Genomic DNA, 18,761 nt, shown 5'->3' with positions numbered 1-18,761 from the left:
ACCCTAACCCTGACCCTAACCCTAACCCTGACCCTGACCCTGACCCTAACCCTGACCCTAGCCCTTACGTCCCACCCCAATGCTAACCCTAAGCCAAATGTTTTTGGCCCCTGGGAGTGAAGTGGATTCGAGGAGATACGTGTAAGCACATGGTATCAGCAGGTTTCAATAAGTCCAATTGAAGACTTTGTAAAGACCATAATGAATACATTTGAAGGCCCATTGCAAATCCATACTGGCAAAAAAAGCACAAAAGATATGAAGGAAAATCAGAAACGAAGGGAAATTGGAGGCCCACGGTGGCGCATGGCGCACTAGCTAGCTACGCTCAATAAAGTGTGAGCGGGCTGCATAGGAACCTAGTTGTTATAAAATAACGGTAGCTGCTGTAAAACAACTATGCTATTCTCCGAAATCTAAACATTTCCTGAAGTTAATGATTCGTTTTAAATCAAAGTAATGTTAATGCATTTTTAAGAGGAATCCTGTTTAAGACATGTCATCACATGATGAGAGAATTGGAGACATTTTATGGCCTTAAATTGTCATTATGGCATTTTAGACTTTTGAAGGACCCCGTGGATACGTAGGAACGTTGTTGACCATTGTCTGTTCATGTCCGTTGGATATGTGGAACACCTGGATGTCACCAGCCCGACTTCACCGTTTCAATGCAAAGCACGCTAATTAGCAGGAACTCTTTTATCCCTGTAAGTGATAACACATCAACCAGTTCACGCAATGTTGGTGGAAAATGGACCAAAGTGCTGAAGTGTGTGTGCATGTGAGCAACACACACACACACACACACACACACACCCTGTCCCAGCCAAAACAACTATGTATTTTGGAGGCGAGTGCAGACGGCAGCGTGAGGTTGGCTGCTGGGTTGGGACGCTGGGTGACGCTGGCACAGCGTGTGCTTTACTCTTCACGTCTTGGGCGTCCAAAAGCACCGTCTGGGTTCAAACTACAATGTTTGGGGTGTGGCTCTCTTCAACCTTTGTGTCAGACACTTCCTGTCTTGAGGAAAAAAAGAAAAAGAATCCAGAGGAAGGCGGAAGTGTGCTGCAAATTTGCTGGCTTGGTGCTGGAGGAAAAAAAAAGTCTGATTGAGGTCCACTGGTGAAAAGATTGTATTGTTGGCTTCCACGCGGATGTAGGGTGATGTCGTATCTTCATGTGCGACATCTTTTAGCTTCATGTTGTGCTGTAATGAAGATATTCTTTGAACATCACAGTCATTCTGTCCATTTCTCCTCCTCCATTTCTTCTTGTATTTCTTCTGCCAATAGTGAATCTGCTGGGCACAATCTCGTTAGCTGCCACACCTTCTCATTCTTTTCTCTGTGGATGAGAAGATGATCACGTGTGCCACGGTGTTCAAGTTCTTGGGTATAGGATGAAATAAGCTCGTGTGAAGATGCGACGTATTTCCACGTAGCTTCGTGTTAATGTGCACGAGTGCACCGTGACAGCACGCCTTCAACTGCAGAAGAACACTCGAGTTGATGTTTGTTTCCCCCGAGGACTTGTCTGCCCCCCAGGGAGAGATATATGAGAAAATTCTCAGGCCTGCAACAGGATCTGTTTGTTTGCTGCAAGTAAGGTCATTAGATTTGTGGTTGTAGGAAAAAAAGGTCTCATTGTGGCACCACGACACTGGAAGGCGAGATGGATGCTTCTTCCGCTATCAGCTGCAAAGTAGACCCCACTCATGCACTTTGGTGGTTAGCATGAGCGCCTTTTAGCCAGGAACTGCAGCTGGGCAGTGCGCGCTTGTGTGTGTGTGTGTGTGTGTGGGGGGGGGGGGGCGTGAAGCGGGTGTCGGTGGTCCGTGTGAAGGAGAAGAGGAGACGCTGACATCTGTCCTTCATCTCTGGGGATGATCTGGATGAAGTCACTTTATCACAGCTTCTTGTTGCTTCTGTTTGGAGCAGTGCGGAGCAGCGTGTACCTTTTCTCTCGTCCTTTTTGGAACTTTCTCTTCCTCTTTTCTACTCTCATTTCCTCCACGACTTTCATTCCATCCTGCCTGCTGTTCTGGTTGACGTGCTCTGGCCTTATTACCTTCCCTCTTACCTTCCCTGACATCCAGCTGATGCTCTTAGCTGATAGCCCAGATGGTACTACTTTACTGAGCTTGTATGGACCCCCAGCCCCACCCACTCTGCACTATTGCACCTCTGCCACCACTGGCTGATGCTGTGGTCCAAGTGGGGCAGCATGGAGCTCAAGCACTTCTCACATTAATCTCCTAAACGATCCTGCACCTAAGAGGATCAATACTCATTCTCAGGGAGCAGCATGATCCCTTAATGTGGTAGAGGATGGCTGCTTACCCCCCCCATCCTTTCACTTTCAACTCCCCGCAGGAAGAGCACAATGTTTTCATTTCATGACCTGCTTTAGTAAAGACCATGTCTGAATTTGATTGTCCTGCTTTTCTTGTTGGAGCCAGCCAGTCCCACCAGATACTCTCCGCTTGGTACCATTCTCACTCCTATCATTCAAGCTCTCATTCATCAATGTTCACATACGTAAAGACATACACGGTCATCCCTCATCTGTGGCTGTTCATTGGTTGCAGACCCGACCTTCATAAGTGAATGTATCCATCCATACCTGAATATGAATAAATGCAATATTTTGGTAGTTCGAGCATAGAAAACCTCTTTATGGCTTTTTAACATCATTAGAGCCCCGTAGACATGAAATAACACCCCTATGGTCACTTTTACACTCCTATCACTCTTTGTTTACATCACTGCAGGAACATAACAGACAGCCACTGCTCGCACAGCAAGCTACTGAGCTAACTAGTTAGCTTCTCCCACTTACTTATTCTAAAGTTAAGAAAGTGTTTCAAACGGACTGGGGAAGAGGGACAAAGAATCCAAAATTTACCACTTCCACATGAAAGGCGAGGAGAACCTTCTTCCACTTTGTCTCAGCCATGGCGTGTGGCATGCATTGTGGAAGGTCATGTAATCTCATTACATCACTGATGCTTAGTGCCCCAACAGGTCAACCTTCTTTTTCTGCTGCTTATTTTGCATTTCACTGGGCCTTTTTGTCTTTTTCCCTGCATTGTCGACTTTAGCTTGTTGTATTTCCTGCATGATGTATGTTATCACGGGACAAGACAATACACGAAATTAGTTCTGAGAGAACGAGACGAGACTTTAAAGTTCATTTTAAGAAAAGTACAATGAAAAAAATCAAAAAAATATATGACAATATATTACACTTCTGCTCTCCTGCACTGTGTGCGTATGCTAGAGGCCCAGCCTCCACCCACTGAGACAGACACTCTATGACTGACAAAAGGGCTCACTCCATTCGTGCCATTGTTCTGTGGAACAAATGAGTGACGCCTGTTTGGAGGCGGGAGATGAGGAAAACACGCATAATAGGCTATATCAATGATCCACCTCGTTTGCATTTATTGTGTAATTGATTTATTTATTTATTATCGTCACAGAACTCGTGCTGACAAGACATTTGTTTTAATCTTGCGAGATCTTGTGACTATTTTGAATGATGATTTTTGGGGATTTACTACGAGCCAGGGGATTTCTTCAGTTTTGGTATCAGTCAGCCATTGTCATTGTATTGAGTTCCCCAATAGGTGCCTGTCACTTTAAGAAGTCTCGTGGTTCCCTGACTGTGAGCGGGTGAAATGCAGACTTTGGTGTAATTAGTTTGTCTTTTGTTGAAGTAAAGTCACGATGGAAGCCTACACTCCACTGCATGAAGAAGCCCCACCAGCCAGACTCGTCTCCTGGGAATTACACAGCTTTGATCTTATTGGAAAAGTCTGCAAGTATGAATTGTGGAATTGTACATTTAGAACAGATGTGGGGGTCTCACCACGATGCAAAGATGAAGCTCTTTTTTCCCCAAGCACTGATCAGCCATTGGCGTATTGGGTCCACTTGTACTTGCAAGAGTGACTGTGAGGGAATCGGTGCCGCATGGTTAGCATATCTTGATATCTTCGCCCTGCAAGTGCCAAGCAACTCTTCCAAAGCCCGCTGCGATATTGGCCAGGGAAGAACAAACCCATCCAGTTCTTCTAAAAGCCATCAGGCTGTTTTACATTACGAGTTGTCGCTCAATTGTTATTCTTTGTTTTCCACGGCCGTGTGTTCATGTTGGTGGTGGTGTGTTCCAAGGAAAATGGGAAAAGATGTGACTTTCCACTGGACCAGCAAGCATCTTATTTTCCATGCTCAGCATGCAGGGAGACTACTTCTGTAGCTGAGACTTTCACCATCCATCTTTGCTGATGCACACGCTTCCTGGAACCTTCTTTCAGCAAGGTATGCAAGGTCTGGGCGACCCCCCAGCCCCATCCCCACCCCACCCTTGCCAGACAGTTAAAGGAGCGTTGCAAGTTTGGAGGTGTTGTTTATGCTGAAGCTATTACTCTCCGTCTGGTCAGCCTGTCCTGAGAGCCGGCCGACTCTGCTGAATTATTCACACCGAAGCGCTGCCAATCGTCTGCAGTCCGTGCGGCTGATTGACGACTTCCACTAAGAGACATCCAAAATATTACAATCCCTGAACCACAGCGTGCAAATAATGTCTCTGTGCACATAATCACGCTCGCTTTGATTAGACTTGGTTCTTGAAGTTGCATTTCAAAATTCATATACTGCCTCCCACCAAACAGCTGCCAACTCAATACCTGATATCAGTGATATCGGGCATTGATATCACATCGCCTTCAAGCTTTTATCTTGCATTGACGTCCACATTAGAGGCTCCAGTCAAACAGCTGCCAGCTCAATACTTGATATCTGTGATATCAGGAATTGATATCACATGGCCTTCAAACATTATCTGCTCCACGTGATCACATGTTAGAGTCTCCAAAAGTGTCCAACGAGACCAAAAAAACTGTCGAGATTTGTCGCTGGTCGTTCTTTTGAAAAGAGGGATGTACAGGTGTCTGAAAGTCAGTAAATGTAACCACCAAGTCGCTAAGTAGGCAAGACTGATCCCTCCTGCTACGTCTTCTTCTTCTCTAGCGGGGCAGGTGTGCGTGAGGTGTGTTAAGAAGCAGAGTTTGGATGCCATCTAGTGTACGTACGCTGTTTTTACGTACACAGTCCCATTATAATGTGTTTATGAGCGCCAAATCTATTTGTGGCATTCCACTGGTGGTGGGCCGCCACAAATGAAGTACGTATGGAGGGCGTGAAAGACTGATTTGGGCGTTTGGTAATGTCTTCCATCCAGGCTGTGAGAGGTTACAGATCGCTGACGTGTGCTTGTGTCATGAGACACTGATTCAATCCTCCACGTGAAGAAAGACTCCGCTGTTCTCCTGACAAGCGCTTCCAGCAGATGACGAGGCCAGAAATGCGAGTACACAGCACACAACGCTTATCACATAACGCTTAAAACAGTCACATGTTTGAGGTGATTCATCGCTGTTGAAGGTAAGGTGAACTTCTGTAGGCTGTGTGAAGGTCACATGACGTGCATTGGTCAGAGGAGCTGCTATTCTCATACATCCATGCTGTACAAGGTGCACGGTGCATGGACCTTTGGCTGGTGCTCAACAGACCACCCACAGGCCACATCCCACCCGCCAAAGCTTTGAATTTGGCCCACCAATCACCACCCAAACATTCAGGCCAGCTAGAAAAGTGTAGTTTGTCCTCCACACTGCAGGTGGCAACAGCTAGGCATCACAATGGAGCAGCAGTGGAAGAAGATGCATCGCTCACTGAAACACACGACATTTAACAGCCACTGGACTACAAACTGTACACTTACCCAAAATGCAGTGTGGCAGCCAACATGTTTACTTTGGAGCCAAGGAATAGACATATCCTGATCATGAATTCATAAATGATGGCTGCTTTGTGGTTGACTGGCCTATAATTAGCCAAAACACTTAGAAAGACAAGTTATGTGCAGCATTCTGGTCACGAGGCATCAGTAATGTTATGAGATGACATTAGCTTTCACACTGCATGGAGCCCAGAGATCGAGTGAAAAAAAAGCTTCTCCTCTTATTCTGTGTGGAAGTGGTAGGTTTTTGGCTTCTTTGTCATTGATTCCCACTTATTTGAAACACTTTTCTTAAGTTTAGAATGAATAAATTGGAGAGGCTAACTAGTTAGCTTGGTAGTTTGATATGCTAGCGGTGGCTGTCTCTTGTGTCCCGGTGGCAGTGATCCCATACCCTGAGCAATGTGATGTAAACAAAAAAAAGGCAAGTGAGGGTCCCTGAGGTACACGATGTAAGCCGCTTCTACTTTTACTCATCATATCCTGACAGGCGTGATTGTTTGATGGGCACATTTCTCCACATCGTAACCTTAAAGATGCTTGCTTCATGCGCAGGCGGGCATTACTGCAGTAATGTAGCCCGTACGTACATGAAAAGGTTATGTGCAAAAGGAAAAAAAAATACAGGACAAGTTTCCAACAGGTTACACTACATTTCAAATTCCGATCCAGATCATGGAATAATTAATCATGGATACCATGATCCAGAATATCAACAAAAAAAAAATAGGGGACCTTTGGAATTTTCATCGTAGGAAGAAAAGAAATGCTACAGCACCATTCTATATAGCCAAGACACTGTGGAATCTGGATGTGTTCATCTTCAAAAGCTATGGAGCTACTGTAGATCCAGAAGAAAACCACCATTATGGAAAAACGCCATTTTTGGGAATAACTAGTGAACTGCTCCTGATATCATTATGGATCCCATTGCTAATGCTATGTTTTTATGCTCAAGGAATCGAAATATGTACATAAAAGTGCTTTTCTAGTTGTTAACGTGACACTTCATAGTGATATTTTCATCACTTCTTTTCTATGAATTCATGGAAGAAATATAGTTAGAAAAGTTGAATGTAATATTCGACACCCTATTCCCGCATTACGGTTGTTGCATGGATTTAAAATCAGCTTTCATGTTCAAAAAGAAGCTTTTGGAAATGGCACATTGCACTGCCATTTTGGAAGCATAGCCTGGGGTGGTCACGTGACTGTCACATGACAAGCACTCCTAAATGTTTCCTACTGCCACTTAAGTCACTTATAAGGGGACTGGGTGTAAAGCTGTAAAGAACCTTTGGAACACTTCTTGTGGGTTAAATGCACATAAAATAATAATAATAAAACACATTATTACTCTAAATCATACAATAATAATACAAATAGTCGCCTTAATCAGGACCTGAATGAAAATTGTGCAGCATCATAAATACTTCCCACATGGTGTGTGTTGAAGGCATGCGTGATCACGTGATGTGCGTGCTTTATGACGTCGCCATGATACAAACTTTGATGTTTATCTTTGCTGAAGAGAAAAAGAAGGGCGGACATGAAAGGAGGTAGTAGATATGGTAGATGTATAGTAAGTAAGGTGCAGCATGAGTGCTCAGCATGGCGCTCAGGTAGCACTCATGCTCTCTGCACGCTGGAGCACACGGTGATGTCGTAAAGCGTGATTGTCGTAAACCAGGTGCGGATAGGGGAGGTGAAGGGGAGGGAGGACATGGAGGACAGGGAGGACAGGGAGGACAGGGAGGGGATGAAAGAGGAGGTGACTCCAGCATTTCGTCTCCACCAAAGGATCATGGCGGATGGCCCCAGGTGTAAGCGCAGAAAGCAGGCGAACCCGAGGAGGAATAACGGTGAGTAAAAGTACTTTTTGTTGCTGGGGGACGCCGGAACGTCCACTTTGTCCTTGTGTCGTCCGACTGAAAACTTTGTCCTGTTTTTGTTAAGTGAAAGTAAGAAGCTTGCGTGTCGTGTGGCGTGTACCGTTATATACCTGCCTATGGCGCTGCGCCGCTCCGCTCCGCTCCTCGCACCGTTAGTTCGTATTCACACTCCACCGTCGCTCCACAACACTTTATCTAACATTCTGCTTTCATTTCACACACTTTGACGCTGTTCCACACACACACGGAGCAAGTTTGAAGAAGGTTATGTCGAGTTTGAAGGCTTGTGTGTGTCCGCTGCAGCCGAGACCGTTACTCGCACCTCACCCTCATCTAAAGCTTTATTTCATGAAACACCTTTAATCCTCTCTACTTTCACTTTAAATAAACACTTGGACTTTATACACACGCACCTTCACACAACATTTATGAGTGATTCTACCTGCTTCTTATCACAATTGTTGACGGCTTGTTTATTGATTCGGCGAGCGTGGTTGCGCTTGTGTGGACTTTAGTTTGCTTTTTCTTCAGATGTTTTGTGTGTTTGATGAATGTTACGACATTTACGTGTTACCTCATCTAAGCTAATCGGCTATGCTAGCGTTAACTTTATTGTGTTTGATACGGTTTACGCTCGTGAAAAAGATCCGCTAAAGGGCGTTTTTTTGCCTTTCGCCGCTTCTTTTCCCTCCGCCGTCCGCCGTGTGACGGCGTTTGAAGTTATCAAACGAAAAAATGTTGAAAAGGACACTGAATGGCGAAAAAGAGCAGAAAGATGTCAAGGATTGTCCCTTCCGGTGCGCTCTGTTTATGTGAACGACATGAGGCGAGCAGACCATATAAGGGCAGGGGCTCTTGCGCTGGGATCCTTGATTGTGCTCATTTGACTTGGCATCATTTTAACACAACATATACTTCTTTTTCCTCTTCATATCCTACTCTCACATCTTACTTTGATGTGTCTAGTGCTTTCTTATACTCCCCGACATGCACATAAAAGCTCATGTTGAATATTTGGTCGTATAGTGTCTACCTGTATACTTCTTACTTCTGATTGGAAATGTTGTTTTTCATCACTACTGCGAATGTGCCACCTAGTGTAGCCCAAAGGAAGTGTGGTGATGCTGAAAAAACACAAGTGCTTTATAGTCATCATGACAGGGTTTCCCATCCATTCATATGTTTGTGGTGGCCCGCCACAATTCAATTTGGACTGCCACAGAAACATGTGGCATTCCTTTTTTTCTCAATTTGACGTGTTTGCCCTTGCTCACAAACACATTGTAATGGGACTGTCTGTGTAGCTTGTTGTGCCAACGCTGTACTGTGGATGGCATCGTAACTCTGCTTCTTAAAGGAAAAGTGCCCTTTTTTTTGGAATTTTGCCCATCATCCACAATCCTTATGTGAGACATAAACACACGTCTTTCTTTTTTCTGTGCCTTCTTAAGATATAAAAACAAGCACTAAAAAGAGGCAGCTAAGAATGCACGTAATGGGACCCACGTATGCCGCCTATAAAGCCTTCCAAAAAGCGCACATTGTTATTATTATTGTTACGTCTAAGAACTACGTTACTGGCGTAGTGACACCTCGCCACACAACACCGGCTAGCTACTAGCCGGCTAGCGACTAGCTTCACCACACACTCGCTCACAACGCCTCAGGCCACTAGCCAAAGGTAACATACATATTGGAGCTGCCGCCACTGCTGCTGTGTTTTGGTTTTTGATGCTAGGTGTAGCGTTCCTTTCTATGTTGCTATGTGAAATCAATGCACCCAGGAAGGAAGTATTCCATGTTATCATGAATGTACCTGCTACTACATGCTCACTGCTTGGATGGAAAACCACTAAACCTTGCTGGAGCTTTTTGGAGGTGTTTTCATAGGCCGACTAGGTGCGTCCCATTACGTGCATTCGTTAGCTGCCTCTTTTTACCTGTGTTTACATCTTTAGAAGGCACAGAAAAGAAAACGATGTGCGTTTGTGTCTCACATAAGGATTGTGGATGATGGCTGGACACTTTTCCATTAAGACGCCTCATCCACTCATTGCACAACTGACTTGGTTGTGGATTAAAACACACCATTTCATCAACATAGTGAGATATTAGATGGGCAGTGGCGTGTTCATTATCTTTCAAATCAGCACTCACATCTACCGCTGCATGAAATGAAGCCAACGCCAGTAAAAGTCAATAACTTCATGTTCTGTTGTTAAAAAGCTTTAAAATCATGAGATCATGTCACACATTTCTTACGACACAAACCTAAAAGCTCTGTTTTACCCATCTACACACACACGCACATGCCACAGATACACTGCAGTCCTGTGGGAAACCCTGCATTATTGATCACTATACATGTGCAAGCTATTCCAGCGAGAGGAGGCCATGTGCCAAAGATACTCTTCTTTGGAGATACTGTGGTTGTTTGTCTAATGTTGTCCATAACTTGGAAAGTTTGAGTGGCTGTGATGCAGGAAATAAAGACGGTGTTTGTTGGTTAGTGGAGGACGACTGCTGGACGAGTGTGGTGTGGGAGGCAACATGCCACCAAAGTGTGTTTATCTGTGTCCTTCCGTTGGTGACTTGTCACAGCGCTGTTGAGAAAGTGTCTTGTTTTTCCGCTGTGGTGTTGTTGTGGGGCGTGTTGGCTTGGCTGTTGCGTCTCTGGAGCTTGGGTGTAAATATGTGGACACGCCTTAGATAACAGTGCTGCTCTGAAGGGTTTTGGACCCGCTGTGTACCTGTCCCCTTTCAACTGATGAAACTTTACACAAGACTGTTGATATTTCAAGAGCTGTTACTTGCGAGCTCATTTGCATTTGGCTCAATGTCCACACTCGCAGTTGAGTTTAGCTTGTGACCTGTCATGCACAATCAGCACAATGGAGTTCCTGTGAAAAGTGAACTTGTGCAACATGTCAACACTTGGATATTCTTAGGATGCTGTGGTATGATGACCTTCTGCTTTCTTGTAAATCTGCACATTTCCAAAGGAAAGGCTGCTTGGACTGGTATAATTAGATAAGTGCAGGAGCGGTAGGCAGGGGTTTATGGCGGTCTGGCGTAGCTCGCTCGCTATGATTTGTAGCAGAAATGAAGGGCTGTATTTCGAATGGAATATTTCCGTCAGTACACTAGAGTAAGTATACTGTGTATTTTGAGCGTGCAGTGCTGCCCCAAAGCCATTAGTGAAATGACTATTTGACTATTTAGCCGCTTCTTCTACTTCTCTGCTTTTGAACGGTGACTTGCAAGCACTAAAGTTAGCCCCTCCCCCTCTGCTACATAGCCAAGATGGTGACTATTTAGGGTGGCGTGTCCATCACTGCACACTCACCATTTTGAGCGTGCAAGAGTGCAACATCCAACTACTACTGCACAGTGTCATCTCCCAACAGAAGAGCACTTTCAGTGGCAGATTACTATCACTGCCCTGCTCCGCCGAAAGACTGAGCACATCATTCATCCTCCACGCCATGCCGCTTTTCAACACAATACAGGGGGAGCGATAAAAACACACACAGGACTGGACTTACTAACTTATTATGTATTATTATTATTATTTATTATGTACCTATATTGCACTATACATTTGACGTGATTCCTTATTTATTTATTTATTTTTATTCTCTTTTCTTATTTTTGTTATCTGTAAAAGTGAATTTCTCAGGAAAATTAATAAAGTATCTATCTATCTATCTATCTATCTATCTATCTATCTATCTATCTACCTATATTCTGTATTCATTTTCTCCTACTTCACTTCTGCACTCAAAAGAATAAGTCAGAAGGTTTCCATGCATTAAACGTGCAGACGTGTTAAAAAGGCGGCTCTTAGCCGACACTGGATGATGATCGTTGTCGCTGTTTGCTGTGGAATACAAGAGCCACACTAGATCACACGTGCACTCTTAATGTCAGCGTTCATTCTTACCCTTTGCAACTAGCGGCCATGGTGCCTTGTGTTGTGATGTGTAACAGGTCAGCGGGAAACGTTTACCTGCACTGAAAGGAGCATAAGCGCCATCTAGCGTTTGGGAGGCACGCAGCATATGGCCAATGATCAAGCGCTTTTCATGGGAGTTGCCCTCCACGCCTACCAGGGATCGGTGAAAATCATGCATAAAACACACACATGCCTCACTCCTCCCCCTCCAAAAACTGCTAATAGCTTGACGTTGACACTCTCCTTCAGCATTTGCAATAAAAGTGACAGCTGTAATTATTAATTACACTCAGCTCCAGAACCCTCCCCATCTCTCTTCAATTGCCATTGCTCACACGTGACAGAAGCTGACAGGCTAAATGAGGGGCAAAATTATTAGAGTCCTGCAGACAGGAAATAATACCCCTATGGTCACCTTTACACTGCTATGATTCTTTGTTTACACCACATTGCTCAACTGTAATGCGCAGGCTATGGATCACTGCAAGGGTCACAAGAGACGGCTGCCGCTAGCTTAGCAAGCAAAGTAGTTAGCCTCTTCGATTGACTTATTTTACACTTAAAAAAGCATTTCAAAAAGAGTGGCGTAGAAGGACACAGCCCTTTACCACTTCCACAAAGAATGGGAGGAGAACTGCCATGTCTGACGGTAATCTAATGTCATGTAACATTACTGACGCCTAGTGGCCAGAATACTACACTACTACTTTTGACCAATGGTAGTCCATAGTCGACCGTGAAACGGGAATCATTTAGCCATGAATTCATTTCCAGGAAAACACGTTTGAACCACAAAGTAGTGTGTGACCACTGTGTTGTTATGATTACTCACTTGGTGCATGAGATGTGTTTTGTGTGAAAAAACCCCCAGCCTATTTTGGAGATAAAAAATAAAAAGCCAATTTTTTGACCCAAAAATCAGCGCCTCTGTAGGGCCGTGAATGTGCGGGAATGTAAACATGGACCTGGCATGCACGTGTGAAAATGGGAGAGAGGGATTTGTTTGGGGAGCGGGACTGAAGTAACGTAGCACATGTAAAGGTAGCGAGTGTGAGTACGGAAGTGCGGCCATTGAGGCACAGCCAAGGTGAGCTGCATTCTCTGCTGTAAACGTGGAGGTGTTAACAGATGACAGGTGTTTGCAATTGCTGGTGGATTCTACTGCGCCTTTTGTCGCTGCTCCCCAGTCGGGAATAGCTACCATCCCCGCAATGGTAATTTAACACAGCAATTTGGGAATAAAGGAATGCGGCCGGTATTAACATTCTTGGACAACTTGTGTAAACAAGGCGTCACTCGTGACTCTTTCTCTCGTAAGGGTAACACCCTGACTTTCTTCCTGCTTTTCTCTGCACTCCTTTTTTTCACGCTGATGAATCATCCGTCAAACAAGGAAGATGAGGTGGACGCTTGGCAAAGACTTGTGATGTTGAGCACCGTGTTTATGGGCTGGATGAAACTACGCTGAGCGTGCTCACCAAGTGCAGGTTTGCAGGAGAAGGCTAGCTAGCAAACGCAAGTGAAGCAAGTCCTGGCTTGGTGTGGATTGGCTGTGTCGCCCCCCATGCCACCTTGGTGCTTGCAAACATGTGTTTACATTTAAAAGCTTCACCCCTGTTGTGTGAATACTTAAGAAGAGGAGGACATTTTTCATTTATCTCTCGGCTTTTCACCAACTTCCTCAGCGTCTTCGTGTGAAAGTGCCAAGTAAGAAGAAATCGCCTCTTCTTGCCCCCCTCCCACCCTTGCAAGCGTCTCCTTTATTTGTGGGGGTGAGGACACAGTAGCCAGGGGTGCTGTTGATTGCCCCCTGACCTAGGCGCCCAGCGTGCCGAGAGTATGACTTCACCCCCCCTGTGCCATTGTGAGCCTTCCAGCGTGTCCAATTGTGTTTGTGTTGAAGTCTGTTCAATGAAAGGGGAAGAGTGGGGAGGAGAGGGAGGGAGCGTCGGAGCCCTCGGCCCTTTCTCCTCTCGCTCCTTCTTCTCTCAGTCCATTCTTCATGACCCCTTCAACTGTGGACTATGCCTTCCCCGCGGACTGGAAGGTGGGGGATGGACGGAGGTGGCGAGAAGAACAGGTGACAGCTGAAGGACTTGGTGATGGCAGATGAAATGCACGACACATGGCATGGCAGGACAGCGTGGAAAAAACACAACCAAACTTGGGGGAACGTCATAGTATGCAGTGGAACTTTAGTTTTCTTCATTCGTTCATACAAAAGGTCCGCGTCAAACCGAATCCATTTTTCTGAAACAATTTTTCCCATAGAAATGAAAATCCAATCAATCTACTCCAAACACCGAATGACTTTTAATATAAATATGCTGTATATTCTTGCTAGATCGTTGGAAAGCACAGAAAAGAGAAAGACGTGTGTTCATGGCTCACGCAAGGATTGTTGATGATGGGCAACATTCCAAAAAACGTGTACTTTTCCTTTAAGTCTGGCCAGATTTGGCGTTGGTGTGTGAGCAGCAGTGCTGGGAGCATCATCACATCTTTACTTTCAATACCACGACACAATGTGCACCAGAGTTTGTCACGTGCCATATTGTACGAGAACGAGGGAAAAGTTGGGCAGAAAGCGAATCCTATGAAAACTATTTGAACAAATATTAACATGAAGGTTGGAGAAAGGCTTTCCTGATTTTCAAACGGCAATTCTACGATGTCACCTCTGTAAAAGCTGCTTAATGTTTAGCTGCCCCCACGGAGGCGGGAGCATTAGCCTATAAAAAGGTGCTCTTCCTCCATAAAGGATGCGTTTTAAAGCCAGAGTCAGTTTCAGTAACCCCCTTAACTGTGCTGCTTGGATGTGCTTTATTGTGGTTTGTGTGGTTGAATGTGTAAATGAAGCATTGTGTGCGGAGGCTTTAGTGAGAAAGCCCGAGGAGAAAGAGCCTAGTTACCTTTGCAGTTTGCCTGCTCTACCTCATTCACTTTCAGCGGCTGAAGAAAAGGCCCATTCAGCGGGCCTGGCATGGGGAGGGAGAGCCTTTTTCACATTGGGCTTGTGGGAAACTTCTCCTCCATACTGTGCATGCCATTTGCATATGACCCATTCTTTTCCTGAAGGTCCCGGCGAGGGAGGAATCTGTGGAACGTTAGCAGAATGCATCAAATCCTTCCCACACGGCCTCAGGCCCTGAAGGACCCACATTGTAGCACGCTGACATGTTTATCTTGTGGATGGAGCTTACGTACGTCCACGTCGCCCTTGTTCTCTTTAATTGCTCGTTACCTTTCTTGCCTGCCTATTTCAAACGCCGCCTTGGTGCTGTTTTTAGCGCCGGGGCCCAAGCTTAATATGGCTCAGTCGGCAGGAGTTTCCCTGAATCCGAAACATGAGCCATAAGGACAATGTGACGGGGAGGGGGCCACACACCTTGGAGCCTCCCCAAATGAGGATGACGTAATCGTATATATCTGAAAGAAATTGGTGGGGGTGGTAGATTGATGAGCCAAACAAAACAACAAGCGTACATATACGGACTACCTGACGTAGTTGGATGCCCAAATATCCATGTTTCACCCTCCTATATGAAGACCCGGTGGACATGCACTATGTCTTGTCTCCAAAACACTAGGGGGCCATTTTGGTCATTTCAGCTCACTTAGCTGTGTGGGCAGAGGAAGAGAACCCTACATGCGAACAGCTAACTCTCAGCTTTCTACATGTCACGTGTGGTGGTTACTGTGGGTGTCAGGAGACGAGACAATACAAGAGGTTGGGTCTACCAGAACAAGATAAGATAAGATTTTAACTTCACTTTTAAGAAAAGTACAATGAAAAAACATAAAATAATATATTGCAATCTATTCATATAATTTCTACTATGTTCTGCACTCTTAGTGTGTATTCTAGCAGCCCCGCCTCCACCCAGACTCCGAGACAAAGAGACTGTGTGACTGACCAAAGGGCTCACTCCATTCATGCCGTTGTTGTATGGAACAAACACACCGAGGTTCTGAAAGCAATGCACAGAGTGAACCCTCTTCCTGCCAGACACACATGCACATGGCGGTATATTGATGATCCACTTCATTTTCATTTCGTGTGCCACGCATTCATTCATTTATTACCATATTGCCCACCAGACGGTTTTCTCTGAACAAGAAATCTTGTCACCTTTTAATCTCACGAGATCTTGTGACACCCCTAGTGGTGACCGTGTTAGCGTGCGGTTAAATGGCTTTGGCTTTGGTTTTAGTGGTTATGCCTATCCTCCAAGACAGAAAAAAAATCACATGACTGTCCCTGAAATGTAGAGAATACTTGTCCTTCTTTAAACTAAGAAGCAAAGGTAAAGGAAGGTAAGGAAGTGTGATGTCCGGGCGCTGAGCGGATGGCAACTGGACTCTTCAGGTTGTCATCTGACATCTGAGCAGGCTTCATGGGTTCATGCTCAAAGACCAGATAGGACTGCTCTAGTCACAAAGTAAATGATTGCCACGGCCCGCTTTGACTGTTTCAAGAATTCATTCGAAATTCATTCAGCGATTCTCCACTGGCGGGGCGGGACCCAGAAGATGGTCGGGTCAAAAATGATCATATACAAACAATGGTTGACTTTTTTTTTTTAATTTTGAAGTAAAATGAAGCAATACTTTAGTCATCATTCACGTTCCACATTCCACGTTCCATTCTTACTTCACAAAATAAAGTTTGATTAAGTCGACCTCAGCGTATCAGTGTGTCATGTCATCACAAACGGAACTTTCCTTTCCTTTTCTGTGCCCTTGCGGTCCCGCCCAACATCATAATTGCCATCTTTAGTGTCCTTGGTGTCCCCCGTGGTGGTGTCTGTGTGTGCTTTTCATCATGTATGTGCTGGGGTTCAGTTGTGTCTGCAGACCACCTCCTTGGCCCCCATCCCCCTCATGACTACCACCTCGTCCTCCCCTCCCTCCCGCTTGTGGTCCTCAGTGGAGCGGGTAATGAAAAAGACTGGACAGGCACAATAGGCAGAAGGCGGGCCCAAGGAGCTCAACGCCAGCTTGCAAAAAGCTCTGCTATCGCGTCACTTCAGAGCACCCGACTGTCAGTTTGTCAACTTTTTCCTCCTCACAAAGACGCTTGTGGGCGAGCCCCCTCTAACATGCTTGACTTTATTCTGGTGGCACAGCGGCCGCGTCCGCAGGGATGAAATTGGATGACATCAGATGAGAAGTAATCCGTTGCGGCGTATTGTGCTTTGAACGCAGCCTAGCGGTTGGCTCTTTGCCAGGCCATTATGATGACCATATTGATTTTCCTCTCCATAGCACACACAACCGATAATGGCCCTCCTGAGGGGGCGCACATTCATATTCACACACTGATTGCAGTCACCCAGCCTGACTGCCATGTCCCCAGGGTCACAATGAGTAACAAATGGAGAGCACTCCCGGGTCCCCCCGCGAGCTTGTACACTGAACGAGGCGGGCGAGGCAAGCCCTATGACAGCTCAAGCAAAGAAAACCTTAGTCACCCTGTTTGTTAGTCAGAAAGAGGCCGTCTGCTATGCTGAATGTCAACATGGATAAACATCCACACGGGATTAATGAGAGGAGAATGGCCCGCCTGAAAGAAGAGGGAGGGCGTAATAGAGGGAGGCATGGAGCAACCACATCGCCCCATTTAACCCATAAGCTTTTTTTGAGCTGCCTTTGGCCCCCCCGAGTATGACCCAACCGAAGGAGGCCAAAGGTAGACACCAAATATGAAATGGACAAAAGATCATCTCGTATTGGCTCAGCACCACCACACTGATTCAGCCACTTTCACATGCGTGTGTGTTTGTCCTCAACCATGCGCACGTTTAGCCCGTTACGCTGCTGAAAAACCTTCATCCACACCGGTGGAGTTTTAAAAAACACTTTCACTGGCTTTCATGCCAACTTTGGCCAATCAGAAACCTGAAAAACAACCTCAACCGTTATATCAGTGTTTCACACAGGACCTCAATCTATGTGTGGCAGTGGTGGGTGGCATGGGGGGGTGATGTAATGACATCATTGCTGAATTTGCAGAATTGGCCATGATGCATGTGCTTGTGCGTATGATGCATGTGCATGTGCGTATGATTCCCAGTGCATGTGCGTGTGATACATGTGCATGTGCGTATGGTGCATGTGCGTATGATACATGTGCATGTGCGTATGATTCCCAGTGCATGTGCGTATGATACATGTGCATGTGCGTATGATACATGTGCATGTGCGTATGATACATGTGCATGTGATGCATGTGTGTGTGATGCATGTGCGTATGATACATGTGCATGTGATGCATGTGCATGTGCGTATGATACATGTACATGTGCGTATGATTCCCAGTGCATGTGCGTATGATACATGTGCATGTGCGTATGATACATGTGCATGTGCGTATGATACATGTGCATGTGCGTATGATTCCCAGTGCATGTGCGTATGATTCCCAGTGCATGTGCGTATGATACATGTGCATGTGCGTATGATACATGTGCATGTGCGTATGATTCCCAGTGCATGTGCGTATGATACATGTGCATGTGCGTATGATACATGTGCATGTGCGTATGATACATGTGCATGTGATGCATGTGTGTGTGATGCATGTGCGTATGATACATGTGCATGTGATGCATGTGCATGTGCGTCTGATACATGTGCATGTGCGTATTATACATGTGCATGTGCGTATTATACATGTGCATGTGCGTATGATACATGTGCATGTGCGTATGATACATGTGCGTATGATACATGTGCGTGTGCATATGATACATGTGCATGTGCATATGATACATGTGCATATGATACATGTGCATGTGCATATGATACATGTGCATGTGCATATGATACATGTGCATGTGCATATGATACATGTACATGTGCATATGATACATGTGCATGTGCATATGATACATGTGCATGTGCATATGATACATGTGCAACGGGTGAGTCAAAAACAGGAAAAGCAACACAAACTACAAATGAAATGTATTCTGTCGCCTCTTTTTGTGTTTTTTTTCTTTGAGAAGAGCAATACGTGCTTTCATGTCAGTCTCCAACAGTCTTCTGACTAGATTTGTTGTGATTTACGTTTTTGAAAAAGTGTATCTGGCGGTGTCTTGACT

At 45.3% G+C, this 18,761-nt stretch overlaps 1 protein-coding gene across 2 annotated transcripts in view; it reads left to right on the top strand.

The window, feature by feature from the left end:
* Window positions 1-7,385: 7,385 nt before the first annotated feature.
* The window catches only part of zeb1b (zinc finger E-box binding homeobox 1b), a 69,589-nt gene continuing 58,213 nt past the window's right edge, over window positions 7,386-18,761 (top strand). Inside the window, exon 1 of one of the 2 annotated variants that reach the window (XM_054764941.1) lies at window positions 7,386-7,670. In XM_054764941.1, coding sequence (XP_054620916.1) covers window positions 7,532-7,670 — 139 coding nt within the window. In that variant the 5' untranslated portion in view covers window positions 7,386-7,531. The remainder of the gene's footprint in view (window positions 7,671-18,761) is intronic. The other variant, XM_054764940.1, reaches the window with a different exon arrangement.

The sequence above is a fragment of the Dunckerocampus dactyliophorus genome, chromosome 21, assembly GCF_027744805.1.
Source record: "Dunckerocampus dactyliophorus isolate RoL2022-P2 chromosome 21, RoL_Ddac_1.1, whole genome shotgun sequence".
Classification (NCBI taxonomy): domain Eukaryota; kingdom Metazoa; phylum Chordata; class Actinopteri; order Syngnathiformes; family Syngnathidae; genus Dunckerocampus; species Dunckerocampus dactyliophorus.
This window is presented reverse-complemented; position numbering and strand designations above follow the sequence as displayed.